This window comes from Melanostigma gelatinosum (assembly GCF_949748355.1).
Source record: "Melanostigma gelatinosum genome assembly, chromosome: 11".
NCBI lineage: Eukaryota > Metazoa > Chordata > Actinopteri > Perciformes > Zoarcidae > Melanostigma > Melanostigma gelatinosum.
The window spans coordinates 22,633,101-22,648,884 of NC_136644.1; the positions used below are offsets into that span (position 1 = coordinate 22,633,101).

Genomic DNA, 15,784 nt, shown 5'->3' on the forward strand with positions numbered 1-15,784 from the left:
ATTGTGTACTTTTGGTCTCACTGGCATGAAGTATAGTACGTGTATTTACTTATCACTGTACAAACCTTTGTAATTCTACTCCATATTTCAAAGGTACTTGAAAGTACTTTACTCAACATGTATGATAGCTGGAGTTGCGTATTACAGGTTAAGATTTTTCATGCAAAAGATCTTGTTTGTAAAATGTAATTTGTTTCATAACCCTTTGTGTAAAGTACCCAGCTGTTAAAGTACGGTACAACACTGAAATCCTGCATACACAATACATCAAATTAGTTCTGATATGCCATTACTGACTGAAATAGCTGAATCAGGTATGATACATTGTTATAATAATCCAGTACATTTATATCTATATTTGTTAAATTTTGTCCTACAAAATATTTTCAAGGATAGTGCTTTTGTGACCATAGTTTGGAGAAGACCGTTTCAACATCACAATAACCCAGTCGTTACGCCAAACTAAGCTAAGCATTACAATGCCGCCATGCAAAAAGCCAGACAAAGAAGCAGTTCTGTTGGGGAAGAACTACAGCGCTCTGAACTCAACCCCATCCACACCTTTAGGATGATTGGAACACCAACTGCAAGCAAGGCCTCTTGACACCGAATGGGAGAAAATACCTGCAGCCAGGTTCCAAGATGTTTTGGAAAGCCTTCCCTCAAGAGTAGAGGTTGATATAACAGATTAATGCCCATTGTGTTGAAATGAAACGTTCAACAGTCACATGTGGGTGTAAAGTGTGAGCACATACTTCTAAACCAGGTTAGTTGTACAGACATGAACCAGACATTCAACCGGTCAGCTGGACAAAACTTTTATTCACAACACTAGACAGTCATTAGATCACAAGTAACAGCATCTTTCTTTCTCACTCGCACACAGCCACACTGGTGCATATGGGTTAATGCAATCGATGGAAACCAGGTATCACGTAGACCTCCACACATACAGTCTGGGTCTATACATCTCCTCTGGAGCCACATCAGCAGTAGTCAGAGTAGTCGTCCTCCACGTAGTTTGCTGGAAAGAACCCCACCTGGAAACAAAGGGGCAGTGCAGGTTAAGACAAGATGCCTCAAAACCTGAAAACCAAGCTACTGAGCTTTCTACTTCTTTTTATGTTTGCAATTTCCTCACCCGGCCGTACACCTCCCCTTTCCACCAACCACTGTGACCTTTCTTGGAGAGGATCTTGATGGTGTCTCCTTCCCGCAGCGACAGCTCTGAGCGGTCCCTGGCTGAGAAGTCATACCTGGCCCTCACCTGGCCCAAAGTCCCCAGGCTGCCTCCTGTCAGAAAAGGCCAACGTTGCAACACAGGCGAGCTTCAGAAAATAGTAGAGCATTTTGACAAATCACCTTATTGGCTTTTTTTTGCTGAGAAGATCGATACCACTCTAATGTCGATCTTCTCATTTGACTCTCGGCAAGAAAGCAAATACGCATATTTCCCAAATTGTCAAACGATTCCTTTAACATGATCATAATAGTGGGAATGGACAGAGATGCACTGTACCTGGTGTTGTGTTTGGCGTGTCGTTAGGCGAGTTGCTTTGCTCTGGTTGTTTGTAAGGCGTACACAGCGTGGTGTCCACATCCTTAAAGTATTCCTTCAAAGAGTTCTGCTGGTAAAACTGAATCATCTCCTAACACGGGAAGAAGAACCGCAACGAGAGGAGGAGGAGAGTATGAGGAACATGTGACAGGGATACACATAATATTAATAATAATCCTGATAAACTTTATTCATATGGCACTTTTCAAAACAAAGGTTGCAAAAGTGCTTCACAAGATACAATTGGTAGACAATTTAAAAGTTATATAACATTGACCAAATAAGAAACATTTGACAACAATTAAAACAATACAATATAAAATCATTAAAATAAAAGTCAAGAGACTGCCTTCTCTTCAGGCCAAAAACTCACAAATAAAAATGTGTTTTTAAGAAGGATTTAAAAGAGGTTAAGGGCGTTAAGAAGATGATGGAAGCAGTTCGACAGGAGGAAATGACTCAAAAACATAAAGAGCAGTTCAAGTGTATTTCCTCTGGTCACTGCCAGATGCAGTTTAAAAGAACAACTTACAATTATACCCTTGAAGGCCTTCTTGTCATTGATGCGGTACAGGCCTTCATTGGACGTGACCTTAATGTGTCTGGTGTCCATGTTGAACCTGCAAGAGCAGAAAGAGAGTTGTGGATAAAAGAGATTGCAGTAAAGTAGGTACTCCAAGATTAAAAACATGAATGAGACCCTATTTTAATTATTTGTCGAGAGTCTATGTATGATCACAAAGAGGTTGACGAGTGAGAATTGTTTCGCGTGACAGCTGAATGTGTCGGTGCGCCTCTAAAAAGGAAAACTTTTTTTCAACTTCTCCAAATATTAGTGGCTTTCATATGAGAATGGGTTTATATATGAGGTACTAGTTCTTTGTTGCAACACCTGCATTGTCCTGTTTTTGAGGGGAAGTGATACCAGAGCTCATAGGCATTCAGCAATTTATCTACGTTTAGTTAAGTCATCATTGAACATTGCTGAGCAAGCAATGTTCATGACTTTGATCATTTATAGGTCAACAGGCATCAGGTGTGTACTTTAGATATCTGGTTTACAAACAGGGCTGCGATCAACAATCACTTTCATTATCAATTAAACTGCAGATTATTTTCTTATATTAATCCTTTGCTCATTAAAATGTCACACAATTGTGAATAAAGCTCCCAGAGCTCAAGGCAATGTCTTCAAATTGCTTGTTTTATCCAAGCAACATTCGAAAACACAAAGATATTTCATGAATTACAATTAAAGATGAAGAAGAGCAGCAAATCTTTGACGTTAAGAAGCTTGAAGCAGTTACGTACTCGTTTCGACAGCATTTCAACATGTAGCTTTACAGTAGGACCTTCATCACAATTAAATATAGTCATTGAAATGTTGTGGCAACAATATTTTACTGAATACAACCGTAACATCTAATGAAATCTTCACTTTTTAACCAATTTCTGCCCGGTTTGAGCCTAGATATCTAGCTATCTATCGACTCGTAAATGACCAAATCAGTCACCTTCAATCTGTAAACAGAAAAGAAAAGAAAACAAACATTCCTCAAAGATAAAATTCTCTTAATCGATAAATCTGCAAAGGCTTACTTGAGGCTGATGGCAAACTCTCCTCCATCTTTCTGCCGCACGAGGAACGTTCCATCGGACCGGGGCGTGAGCAGGTTCTTGGCTGCGGTTCTGTCCATGTTCCCTGCAAACCTTCAAGCACAGCGAGAATCAGAACCTTATGATTTGCTTAAAGCAAGAGTCGAAAACGTTTGAAGGAAGAAATAACAAAAGGCCAAACTGTCCGTTTCAATGAAAGTTACAAAGTTTTGCTTTAAAGTTGCTTTAGCACTTTAAGTTCCTTTATTCAGCATTCATAAGAAGTGAAAAAATAATTGATAAGTGGTTAATAACGCACTATAATGTAATCGTACGCAGATATAAGCTAATTTCTAACTGCATATTAATATACAGTATTTGTCACCAGTTATAACTTCTACATTATTAAAACTGTATTTTACTGTATTATCATTCATTATCTGTTTATACACCAACTTCCACTTATGGGTGCCAACAGGAGTTAGTTGTTGACAAATAAACACTTTAATTCACTTACAACTATGTTATAAAACATTTATTAACTACTAGTTATGAATGCTAAATAGTGGGACATTAACTAAAGTGTCACCAAAGGGGTTTTCATAGGAAACGGACTGCTGCAGTTTTAGTTTTGTAGAAAAATGAAGTGGGTGACAATTGGTGCAGCCAGTAGATAACTTTGTTTTTTCGTTTCATTCCAGTGTCATACTTGATGTTGCCACCAGGAAGCACTAAAGTAACTCATTTTAAATCAAATACATGGATACTTTAAGGACAATAACCGGTTTCACAAGCTGTTTTTTATTTTATTTTATTCGTTGTTATTTGCTGCATTTTGAGTCCTCGAGCAAGAACATCATTGTAACGATAACGAGTATCATGATGATAGGTGACGAATAACCAAAGCTGCTTTAAAAGCACCAGCACTTTGCAGTATCTGGTTCTGTTGTGGGGGTTTTGAGGGTTTTCCGTGTCAGCTCTGTGGTCTTAATCCTTCCTTGTTGCAGTGGAACCGGCAGACTTGCAGCTATGAGCTTGACAGGGGTTTGGTGAGAAAGTTATGTAACCAAGTTCCTGTTGACACTCACCAGTTGAATCCAGACAGGTCAGGGGTCTGCCTCTGGGAAAGGGTGAGATCACACAGAGGTTAGATTTAAAACAAAAAGGTCTGTGGTCACAGTTGTAACTTTTTTATTTTTATTTTTTTTTTAAGAAGGTTTTCACATTATTTTCAGTTTGGTGGAGGGTGTCTGGTGTTCAGGAGCTCATGTTGGCTCGTGGTTCGTACTCACAGAGATGATGGGCTGAACCTTTTGGCAGGGGAACCATCCCATCTGACCGACTGTCAGGTTCCTTCCCTGAGTGTCACACACAACAGCAAATCACAGGCTGGACCAAGCAGTCATTGCAACATATAAATGAATAACAACATCAACAAGTAACTTAGAAACAAATCACCACCCCAAAACAAATGACTCATGTGCAGTTGATATCGATCTAAAATAATTTACACCAAATTTGGACGTAGGAAATTATGTTTTTATGTTCTAAAATATTTGCGGTTTTAAAGTCTGTTATCTGTCTTTTTATATAGTTTTTATGGACACTGGCATCTTGACCATGACTCAGGAGGTTAAATGAATAAATAAATCATGCAACCATAACATAACTGACAAAGAAAGTGTGAGGAGTCAACCTTCAAACTACAGTGTGCTTTTGTAAAAAAAACGATCAGCAACAATGTAAATGTCAATCTTTATCAAAGCAGGCGTTACTAATAACTTTCCCGATGGCTCTGCGCCATCAACCCTGAGACTGAAGCAGCTAAAGGGCATTCAGACATTTGATTTATGTTCCATATCAAAACCTTTTAAATGAATCACACGGCGGAGCGCTGGTTGGGCCTGAGGGAGGAAGTGGAACGAGATACATGCAGGAAAATGACAAAAGAGTCTGAAAGAGACAAACGCATCTCACACCTACACATTTACCACAGGAAGCAGGGCTTGAAAACACAACTAGATTACGTGTGACCCCCCCCCCCCCCGTCAGAGTGTATACGCTTGTATTTGGTTTTTAACGCTACCTCCCACCAAGGCAAGTCGGCATCCGCCCGGGTCAGCTCAATGATGTCACCTTTGCAGAGGTGTAGCGGTTGACCGAAGCCCACGGGGGGCGGAGGCAAGCCATAATACTCTTGACACACCTCCATCTTAGGAAACCCTGAGTGAGGAGGAGGAGGAGGAGGAAGAGGAGACGTTGAGGCGATCTCATAGGCAATGCAAGAACTTTGACTCAAGTATTTCATTTTGTCTTGAACATTTAGGAGGTTGTTTTGGAGAGAAAGCGTGACACATCAGAGGAAATGAGACCTACGGTCTGCTTTACACTCGCTACAAATGGGACAGATGCCTCTATTGGAACTATCTCCAGGGAGATTCAATTTAAACATGTTATTTCTTACCAGCGCTTGAATGTCCGGAGGACCTCTGTTTATTCTGGAGGAACAAAAGACAAAAACTAAATTGGAGGAACCGTACCTCAACTTTTATCTATTTGCACAAGTTAACTATTAAAAAGGACGTTAAAATGTCTGTAAAATAGTGTGCAGGAAGAGGAAAGAAGTCCAACAAGGGCTTATTCATCGCCTCGACAATGTCAAAGATAGACGTAGTCTTACCTTCTTCACAGTACCAGCATGATCTGTAATATAAAGAAGACAACTTAATGTGAGAGAAGTGATAATTATGCTAATTAGAAGTATTTAAACACACGCAGACAAACCTGAGTTTCGTCCGCAGGCAGGGACTCTGCCTAGACACTCTTTATGTGCGGCCATCTTACAGCGAGTGCAGCGATAGCCCTGGTAAAATATCCCTCTGCAGAAGACAGACGGAGAGATTCAAATGTTTAAAAAGATTTGGAGCCAAGAGTCAAACAGAGAGAAGCAGCGAGTGAGACAAAGTACCGTAATAGCATCGAGCAGGCCTTGCAGGAGGTGGTCTCCTCGAAGCAGTGCATCTGGAAGTCGTGGTTGTTGGCTGTGGCGTTATCTGGACACATGTTCGACCTGCAAAACGTACAACTGTTTTAACAACGCGGGGGTAAGAAGCAGTCACAGAGCGAGAGGGAGGATCTATTTGGTATTCCTGAGACTGAAGAAACCAACAGCAGCAACAACACAGTGCAGATTGCAAATAATCTACAAATCATGTGCATTTCCTACAGTGTTGCGCAATCAGCAAAGATGCAGCACAAGACCATGCAGCTAACATTTCGCAAACAGACCTTCTTTACTCTGATCTCTGGCAAGAATTCAGTGTGTGTATTTATTTCCATGTGTGTACATGTGCGATAACTCACTGAGCCATCTCAAACTGTTCCAGCCATTTCTTCTTCAGTTCTCTGGTTTTGAAGAATAAATCGTACCCACTCCGCCCGTTGCAGTCCAGCAGAAGGAACAAATAGGACCACTGTTCACAAACACACGCCGTTAGCTTCATCAATGCTTTATGGTTGTCTGGTATAATTGGTGCCAGAGCGGTAGAAAGACCTTCTTATTGTCTTTTTCTCCTGTGGTTTCGTCTCGTATCTGGTAGTACTGTAGTTCAACGATCTCCTTGAGCTCAAACGTCTCCCCGCTCTTCTTCTTGCAGATGAACATGGCCTTGTCGAAGAGGAACGCATACCTGACGAACAGCCACAGATCAGGTCAGATGTATGGCATTAACACACAAAGGACACGCTGAGACACAAACGACACACACCTGTCCTGTTTGGACTTTTTCTCCGGGATGCAGATCTTCAGCTCTCCGTCGATCTTGGGCCGACCATAGAAAGCTAGAGACTGAGTCTGAAGAGCAGCGGAGAGTGAGGACGATCAGTAGAATATTAAATACAAGCCTAAAATGAATTTAAAGTGAATAATGTGACCTCACCATGTTTTCTATGGACAGCTGGAAGGTGGTGATCTGTCTGATGATCTCGTTGTCTCGCTTCACCTCGTTCACACACTGCGCCAAGTCCTGCAAACACGCACACAAAGACGAACGAGTGAGCGTGTCGATATCCTAAATTAAGGTTGCTGATCAACATGAACACTTACTCTCATGGCGTCGAGAGCTGTGCGGAGGTTGTCCTTCTCTGTCGGGTCAGTGGTGTGCTTCATCAGCTCCTGCAGGCACAAACGGACAAATAATTGACACAAAATGGAAAAAATGAACAAACACAAGTTATTATATTAGTAGAGGATTATGTGACGACCCCTCCCTTCCACCAGGGGTCTGTGTCCTGTTTCCAGGTTGTCTTTCAGGATGGTAATCTGCTGCTGATGAGCCACACCTGAGCCTGCTGGAAGCCTCCCTACAAAGGCTGCGCCTCTTCTTTGCCTCTTCTTTGCCTCGGGGCGCATCTCCTCTCAGCCTCCTGTTTGGAGGACCTGGCTGGTTGTTTAGTTCTGTCAGTTGGTTCATTAAATAAATGTCTATTTATTACTTTCATCACTCGTCTTGTCTCCCTCATGTTACGACTTTTTGAGCCGGGTCGTGACAATTACAATTCATACATTATTCTAAAAGCAGAATCTTACTGTTGGTTGAGATATTTTGTGTAGGACAGCAGCTACTGATTATGTCTCATGGATTTATCTGCTGATTATTTTCCTGATTGATTGGTTTTTAAAACATCTCAAAATGGTGAAGAAAGCTCGTCACATTTACCCACACAGTGTGACAAAACACAATGCTTGTTTATAGAAGTCCAAACCTCAAAATAATCAAAAGAAAAAGCAGCAAATCCATGAAATCCTACAGTTGCCAAGTCAATTCGCTTATTGCTGTAAACTGTACGGTGTAACAAACAAAACATCATATTTCATAAATGCAAAAATCTTAATTTGTAAAGTAATTAAAGCTGTCAGATGAATGTACAATATTTCTCTGAAATGTGGACTAAAAGTATAAAGTGATCGGAAAACCAAAGACTTAAGTAAATCACAAGTACCTCAAGTTTGTACTTAAGCACAGTACTTCGACAGTAAATGGGCGTAGTTACATTCCATCACTCACATACACACACACACGTACAAACATACCTGTAACAGCAGGTGATATTTGAGGACCCTCTGCATTGGGACCATGAGTAAATCCCTGAGAGAAAAACGTCGACTATTTGCTCTGTTTGAACACTCCTGAAAGAGAGAGAGTTAGTTAGTGAGAGAGAAACTAAACATCTGCAGTTAACAGTCATGTTAAGAGGATGTTGTGCAGCAGACCCAGCTTTCCCAAACCAAACATTCCCCTGTAGCCCAGAAAGCATTTCCCACGTAGACCATCATTATAAACGCTACAGCCACTTTGTATTTTTAAACTAATATTTCATATTTGTCAGACCTTATTGAGACTCTACCTGCACAAATTTGAACCTTAAAAGTACCCAAAAACAGCGTGTCCCTTTCTCACCTCCAGTTTCATTCTTATGTCCTCCCTCGTAGTCGAAAGCTTGTCCAGGTGTTTTGATGCCGCTTCCACCTGACTACAGTAACGACCGTACAGTAAGAGCCTGAGGAGGGGTGTGTGTGTGAGACGTATATTAGAATATATTACAACATGCATGTATTTGGAGTGTAACTGGACAACAGAAAAAGACGTGCGTCTGTTGTGTACCTCTCCTTGTACTTCAGAAACACCTGGTACAGGTTCTTTGCTCCGTAATCGAGGATGGAGCTCCGGACCTCCTCCAACATATTGCGATGGGTGTCGGCCAAATCCTACAAATACAAAAAAAAAAAAATGTAAACGGGGCTAAATACATGAAGGTAAACATGAACTGTACACGTGACCAGGTGTGTAGCAAATCCTCTCAAGTACCTCTATGTTGATGAAGATACTCTCCATGTCTGAAACCTGGAGAAACTTATGAAGAGGCTTCATAAAGTGCTGCAGAAATACAGAAGACATGGTTGTTACTCTTGAAGAAATGCATGCTTGTGTGTGTGCATGCATGGATCTCCTTTTATCAGATTGTAAACGTGTGCACACCTGTAATATAGATTCCAGTGTATCGGAGTATTTCTCTTCCGTCTGTCTGATCTCCTGCAGGCAGCACTCTCGTTTGTCTACTCCGGTCTTCGGCTGCTGCAGAAACACGCAGAAGAACATGTGGAGAGGCATGACGAGACCGGACTGAACAGAAAGTTCATCTTTACATATGTTAGCTATAAAGGACACCATTTGAAGCATTACAACTTTTTCTTCATATTGGTAGATTCATTTATTTTCTTGCTTCTCCTACTGGTTATTCAATGAAAGTCATTTTTGAATTTGTTGTTTTTGGAAGCAATTGGTTCCTTTTTTCCACATAGAAAACAGTAGAAACAATTCATTGATGCATACATACAGTATTTGATAAAATACTGGCATATGACAAGAGGTCTCAAGTAAAAAAAAAGCTTAACTTTAAGGGGTCATAGGTCACAATTGTTGGAAATTTGGATCATCAGTCAGACTGGACCCTGGATTTCTGAACTGCTGTGGTCAAAGACAGACCTGGTGGCCAAAAGAAGGCCGAAACCTTCCTTTTAGTCCGATGTTCACTTACAGTGTCAGGTTGTTCATTCGTCCTCATCAAGTCTTCATAGATCTCGTCTCCTTCGTTCTCCTCGTCCTCCACAAAGTCGTACAAGTCGTCATCCTCGTCCACCGTGTCACTGATACACACCATCACAGTATAAACACCACGTTCTCACGCCACAGAGAGCTTCTCAAGTTATTAGCAAACACTGGGAGTGGACTCTGCTGTGTGCATTTTTAATTGACAATAATTTTCATCCTTTAAGGTGATTATTTTCACATTATGAGAAGAAGACTTACTCAATCTGGTCAGACAGGCCGCTGTAGATCTCATCATCAGGAGTGCATCCTTCCAAAGGGAAAGGCCTGGAGGTAGAGATAATGACAATGACTTGTATTCAAGTAATTACCGCTAATGTTCCTATTGAATTCACATTGTAGGTGGAGGTAGACAAGTTGCCATTACTGTCATGGCACTAAACACTGTCACGTATTAAAAGGATTTCACTTTTAAGTGCCAAGAAAACTTATGTGTTGAAAATATAATCATCAAATGCCATTAAAATGAAAGTTTTAATCTGAAAAACTTAAACTTCAACACAATATATTCCAGTTTTAACAGACAGAAGTCTTTTCTGCTGTTATCAGCTACTCCTACTTTGGAGCAAGCAAAAACAAACAACCTCTGCTCCATTAAAATAATGTTACATTATAAATCTCTATTTATTCCTCATCATTATGCAGCAATATAATATACATCATATATATATCGATATGAACTGAGCCATTCTGCACAATGAATCCTTTTGGGAGTTCAACGCAAATACTTTTGTATTTCTTCCACCACTTTAATATAGTGAAATAAAGTTGTAATAATGTAGAATATTTCTTAAACACTTAAGTGTCCTTATATCTGTGTACAACTGCATTACAGTGTGTTATAAACCATTTATAAAGTATTAGATCCCGATGAGCAGGTGTCACCTTGTATGTCAGCCTCTGCCAATCAGTGTGTGAATGTGTGTGTGTGAATGTTGGCGTGTAGTGTACGGCGCTTTGAGTGGTTGGAAGATGAGAAAGGCACAATATAAAGTCCATTTATCATTTATTAATACTGCTTATGAATGCTAAGAAGAGGAGCATAAAGTAAGGCGTTGTCAAAAAAGCAGCATGAACACTTTGATTACATAACAGAGGAAGGAAGTTACTTACTGGAGTCTTCCTTGTGTAGCAATGGATGAATGAGAGAGGATGGACAAAGTGTCTATAACCTGCCACACACAGAGACACACAGTATGAGACACAGTATGTAATAATATTACTAATATAATATTAATATTTTAGGTTACTCTGCTACTTGGTGTGTCTTGCTGCTGTAACATACAAATGTCCCCCTGGGGATAAATAAAGTACATAGCTATCTATCTATCTATCTGTCTGTCTATCTATCTATCTATCTATCTATCTATCTATCTGTCTGTCTGTCTGTCTATCTGTCTATCTGTCTATCTGTCTATCTGTCTGTCTATCTGTCTATCTGTCTATCTGTCTATCTATCTATCTGTCTATCTGTCTGTCTATCTATCTGTGTAACAGAGAGAGACACAGCCTGTTGGAGACACAGTAAGAGCCGTTTCACACTTCAAACATTGACGCTGAATAATTCTCTGACCTGGTTTCACTCTTATTCTAACACTATTTGACTGTTTAAGTGAGAACTGCAGTATCATGACATGAGTGATCTCAGATAACCAATTTCATGACGTCACACAGCCATCCAAATGAAATACTTTTTTTTTCCCTTATTAAGCAACAACGTGTCAGTGAGCTCTAATATATCTGGCTGGACTTGGTGTTATGTGTTTAAATGTCTTATAACTTCTCTCTTTCCAAAATCTAATTTGACTTCTCTTCTAGTCGAAACTCAGTCCAGAGTTGCAGTGAGAAACACATCAAAATCAAAAGCTGCCTCCTGAACAGAGGTTCTTTTCTTTCCGACAGACAAATAGAAAGAAGCTGTGCCCCTCCTGACTCTTCTGGGGACATGAAATAAACACACTGTCCGAAGAAAGAATACATTTCTTCTGCTGAGCAGCTTTAGTGTGGCTTCTAATTGTATTCAAGACAGTGTTAAGAGGGAAGAATTAACAAGAAGTGAGAGTCTGAAGGAGAAGTTTACGGGAAAACATTTGAACAGACCGGTTTACAGTCATACTGCCATCTGATTACCAGACTTTGAAAGGAAGACGTTTTGGGATATGCACTTATTCGCTTTCTGCTGGAGAGTTCGATTGGCATCACCATCATGTTTGTCTGTTAAATATGAAGAGTGGACTATCTACCGGACAAATTATTGACACAACCCCCATAAAATGGTCAGTTGCCCCCTTTTTTTTTATGCCAACACCCTTTTGAGAGCAGTGTGGAGGCAACAGATATGCTCCGAATATCAAATTTAGCACCTTTAAATTGTAGTGCCGGATTTTCAGTGTGGTAATGCTACTTTAATTCAGGATCTGAATACTTCTTGTACCACTGTCAATCATGCTGTTCAGAGTACACCATGCCAGTGTGTTTTCTGTATTTGATTGTACCGGTTGACTGACTTGATGCAGTTAAGTGAAGTGAGAAGCTCAGTGACAGTAACTGCCTGTAAACTAAACAAAAAGAACAAGAACTGTAAAAAGACTCGTAAAGTTTCAAAACTCCTATTGTTCACACTACACTGCTGTGGCTGCACTGCACCGAAAGTGAAAGAGAACTGTGAAATACTGAATTCCTTCGTTCGCTCAGTCGTTTCAATTAGAGAATCACCAAAGTACTTCCTGTTAGGGCTTTGTGGGTGTCTGCAAGCTGCAGTGAGGACTCTGTTCACGCTTCTGACTTCTACCGTAATGACAGTAATAAGAGGGCGCAATGCGTTCCCCTCGTACATTACTGTAATGGATGGACGGATGGATACGGAAAGATGAAGCGGTGCGATACCTTTGCGAAGTCCCGAACATCAAACAGGTCAAAGGCTTCAAACAGTTCATTCTTTCTGAGCTGAAACTTCTCCTGACAAACTGCCAGAAACGTCCGGATGTTCTTCAGGCAGAGGAACTAAAAAACACAAACGTCAGATTTACTTTTACTAAAACGATCCACAGAACATTTATCAACGACAATTTGGATAATCTATCAAGAGTTCAAGTCATGAACAACACTACAGCCACACTAGAGCTTCTCACTGAAGCTAAATGCTATCAGCAGCATGCTAACATGAACACAATAACAGTCAAATCAGGTATAATATTGACCACGTTACACCCTTACTGTGCAGCACGTTACCATTCTAACATTGTTGATTAGCTTCACAGTTTCAGTAATATTGCAGATTTGGTCATAAACTTAAATATTATATAAATTACATTTTTCACATGAATGGTGCTGAGAAAAAAGGATCACCAAAGTCAGTAGGATTCATAACGTGAAAACCATAAATGTCTGTACTGAATTTTGTGGCAACCATTCCAGTAGATGTTGAGATATTTCACGGGATAAGTGAAAACTTTGACCTAGTGGCATGCATACTAAATACAGAGTCGCACAAAGCGTACATAAATACTGCTCAGCCACACGGGCCACATGAAGCCGAAGAGCAATGTACCAACACGAGGAAATGCCGAAGCAGCATGAAGGGCTTTTTCATTTTAGAACCAAAATAAACCACCGAGAGCGCAGTGCACAGCATTGTCTGAACACCATGTCTGACATATCATTTGACATAACTTCCTGAAGCTGCTGCTCTCTCTCTCTCGCTCACTTCTGCGTCTCTGTCTGTTCAGCAGTGGGAAATGCGGAACTCTAATTTGAGAAAAGGGGAAACGCAGAGTTCTACCCGATACTGCTGCACATGTCGAATCTCTCCGTCAAGAGCGCGCACGGGGGCACATCCCTGCACCACAGCGTAGTGTTGCAAGAGCACAGGGAAAATCCTCTATTTGTGCAACATCATCAGGTGTGTGTGTGTGTGTGTGTGTGTGTGTGTGTGTGCATGTGCATGTACGTCACAGTGGACTCCCGTCTTCCGTTAATAACTGCATGTTGCTTCACCATTCTTGAGCTCATATGATTTCCCAGAGTTTCACATGCACGTGTAGAAGCACATTAACCCCTGCACACACACACAGGCACACACACACACACACACACACGTTTAAGACATCACGGTGAGTCCTATCATATATGATCAAGGACTTCCCGTGACAGCACGTTTTTCATACGCCTTTGTCTCATATTTTGCTCACAGCCCGATTTTGAATCCTCTCTTCTGAGTTCGAGTGCTTGTTTATTAGTTAACATGTCTCAAAAGCTTGACAACAGGTTTTCACAAAAGACAGTTAGCTTAGCTTAGCATAAAGACTGGGAACAGGGGGAAACGGCTAGCTAGGTTTTCCAAAGCTCAATCAACATATATCTTGTTTGTTTGATCTGTAAAATAAAAATTTAAATATGACAATTAGCCTTTTAGTGTCGGGTTGTTTCTTGGCGGAGAGAAGTTTCCAGGCTACAGAAAGTCTCAAGAACCTGTTCAGACATAACAGCTGATAATATTTTTCGAAAACAAGACTTTTAAAGTTGAATAATATAGATTTTGACCTCTCAGAGTACTGCCTAGCTGTTTCTCTTTTCCAGTTCTTCATCATCATCCCCTCCTCAATCTCTACAGCTCTACACTCCCCTGATGGGAACAGATAGAGATCACAGGATTTTCCTATCGGACGCCTTAGCGCTTCCGTGCGGCCTCCTGGTCGCTATGGAAATGGATCAGGAAAAGGTTTTTGTGTGCGTGTGCGCGTGCTACCTGGGACATCTGTGGGCGCAGGTTGATCTCTCGCAGGTTGACGGCCTGAGGCAGCAGGTTGTTGAGTAACTGGCAGAGCAGCACGCCATCTCTCAGCACCTGAGCCAGGTCACACACCTGGCACAGCACAGACGCAGAAATCAGACTGAGGAACCGAGACATGATGCGTGTTCACGTGCAGGTGTAAATGTGGCACAGCTGATTTACCTGGGCGCTCTCCAGTGTGACCCGGTGGTTCTCAGGAAGAACTCGACAGTCAATCAACCACATCGCACACTGCCGCCACAACTCCATCTTTGTTTTCTGAGGGACAGATCGGTTGATTGACACGCCAGATACATTATCACAGGCACAACATTTCAGTAACCACTGATCACTATCACTCTGTACAACATCCAGTAGTCAGGCATCAAGTTAAATCTCTTCCGACAATCAGAGATGGAGTTAGCTTCACGAGAAGCCATTTGTAGAGTTCACACTGAATGTATTCACTGTCAGAATTTGCACGCACAGAATGGAAGTGTGAGGTTTGCTCCTGCATTACATGAATAGAATTTGACAGTTTAACTTTTCCCATTGTCCTCAGTGAACTGGAACCTGGATATGGAAATGATTGATGTATTAGGAACAAATTAATTGGCCTCCAGCGAACACTGAGCAGTCGCTCTCACGCGGTCCCTTGAGTGAAATATTGAGGCGGCCCTCTTGAAACTCAGTAGAACAACAAAAAAAGAAACGACTCCATTAGAAAACGTAATACATTTCTAACTGTACATCAGTGTGGGATCACTACTACAATCCGCTCTCACCTTCAGTTTCTGCCGGCAGTTCTCTGTCTTCTCTCACGATGTTCTCCTCCTTTCATCCTTTCATTGTCTGACTTCTGCGCTCTCGCGCTGCCTCTCTTCCGTGGTGGGTGTTCTGCAGAGCTGCACTGTGTCGAAGACTTTTGACATCATCCCGCAACTTCCTTTTTCCTCTGACGCACCCTCACATTCACATGCATGCATACACACAATGCTGCTGCTGCTGCAGCCGAGTGGTACAAGTTGATAAAAGCAAAGTGTGAAACGGGGCCGTATTGTTTGTGTACCAAGAAATCAGATAGAATAGGAACGGGTGTGTATTCGTGCACGTGCAGTACAGAGTTTATCAAAAGACAATTATGTTGCAAGGGCAACCACATTATTAAGACCAGTGCTTCTCAACTGGTGG

General features: G+C 41.2%; 1 protein-coding gene across 2 annotated transcripts; it reads right to left on the bottom strand.

The window, feature by feature from the left end:
- Window positions 1-847: 847 nt before the first annotated feature.
- vav1 (vav guanine nucleotide exchange factor 1) lies at window positions 848-15,478 on the bottom strand. 2 transcript variants are annotated; one of them, XM_079279236.1, is made up of 29 exons: window positions 15,379-15,478; window positions 14,777-14,872; window positions 14,570-14,686; window positions 12,709-12,825; window positions 10,936-10,994; window positions 10,024-10,089; window positions 9,752-9,860; window positions 9,193-9,288; window positions 9,022-9,090; window positions 8,818-8,921; window positions 8,614-8,713; window positions 8,247-8,342; window positions 7,260-7,328; window positions 7,093-7,179; window positions 6,922-7,007; window positions 6,708-6,843; window positions 6,518-6,627; window positions 6,123-6,224; window positions 5,939-6,033; window positions 5,835-5,857; window positions 5,619-5,652; window positions 5,361-5,377; window positions 4,447-4,512; window positions 4,243-4,274; window positions 3,158-3,268; window positions 2,091-2,178; window positions 1,520-1,649; window positions 1,142-1,293; window positions 848-1,040 (listed from the first exon to the last, which is right to left on the bottom strand). In XM_079279236.1, exons 2-29 carry the CDS (start codon window positions 14,861-14,863, stop codon window positions 987-989), a joined length of 2,412 nt encoding a protein of 803 aa, XP_079135362.1. In that variant the 5' UTR covers window positions 14,864-14,872; window positions 15,379-15,478; the 3' UTR covers window positions 848-986. The 2 variants fall into 2 exon arrangements, with proteins under 2 accessions (XP_079135362.1, XP_079135361.1); XM_079279235.1 differs by having other exon boundaries at window positions 5,241-5,377.
- Window positions 15,479-15,784: the final 306 nt, after the last annotated feature.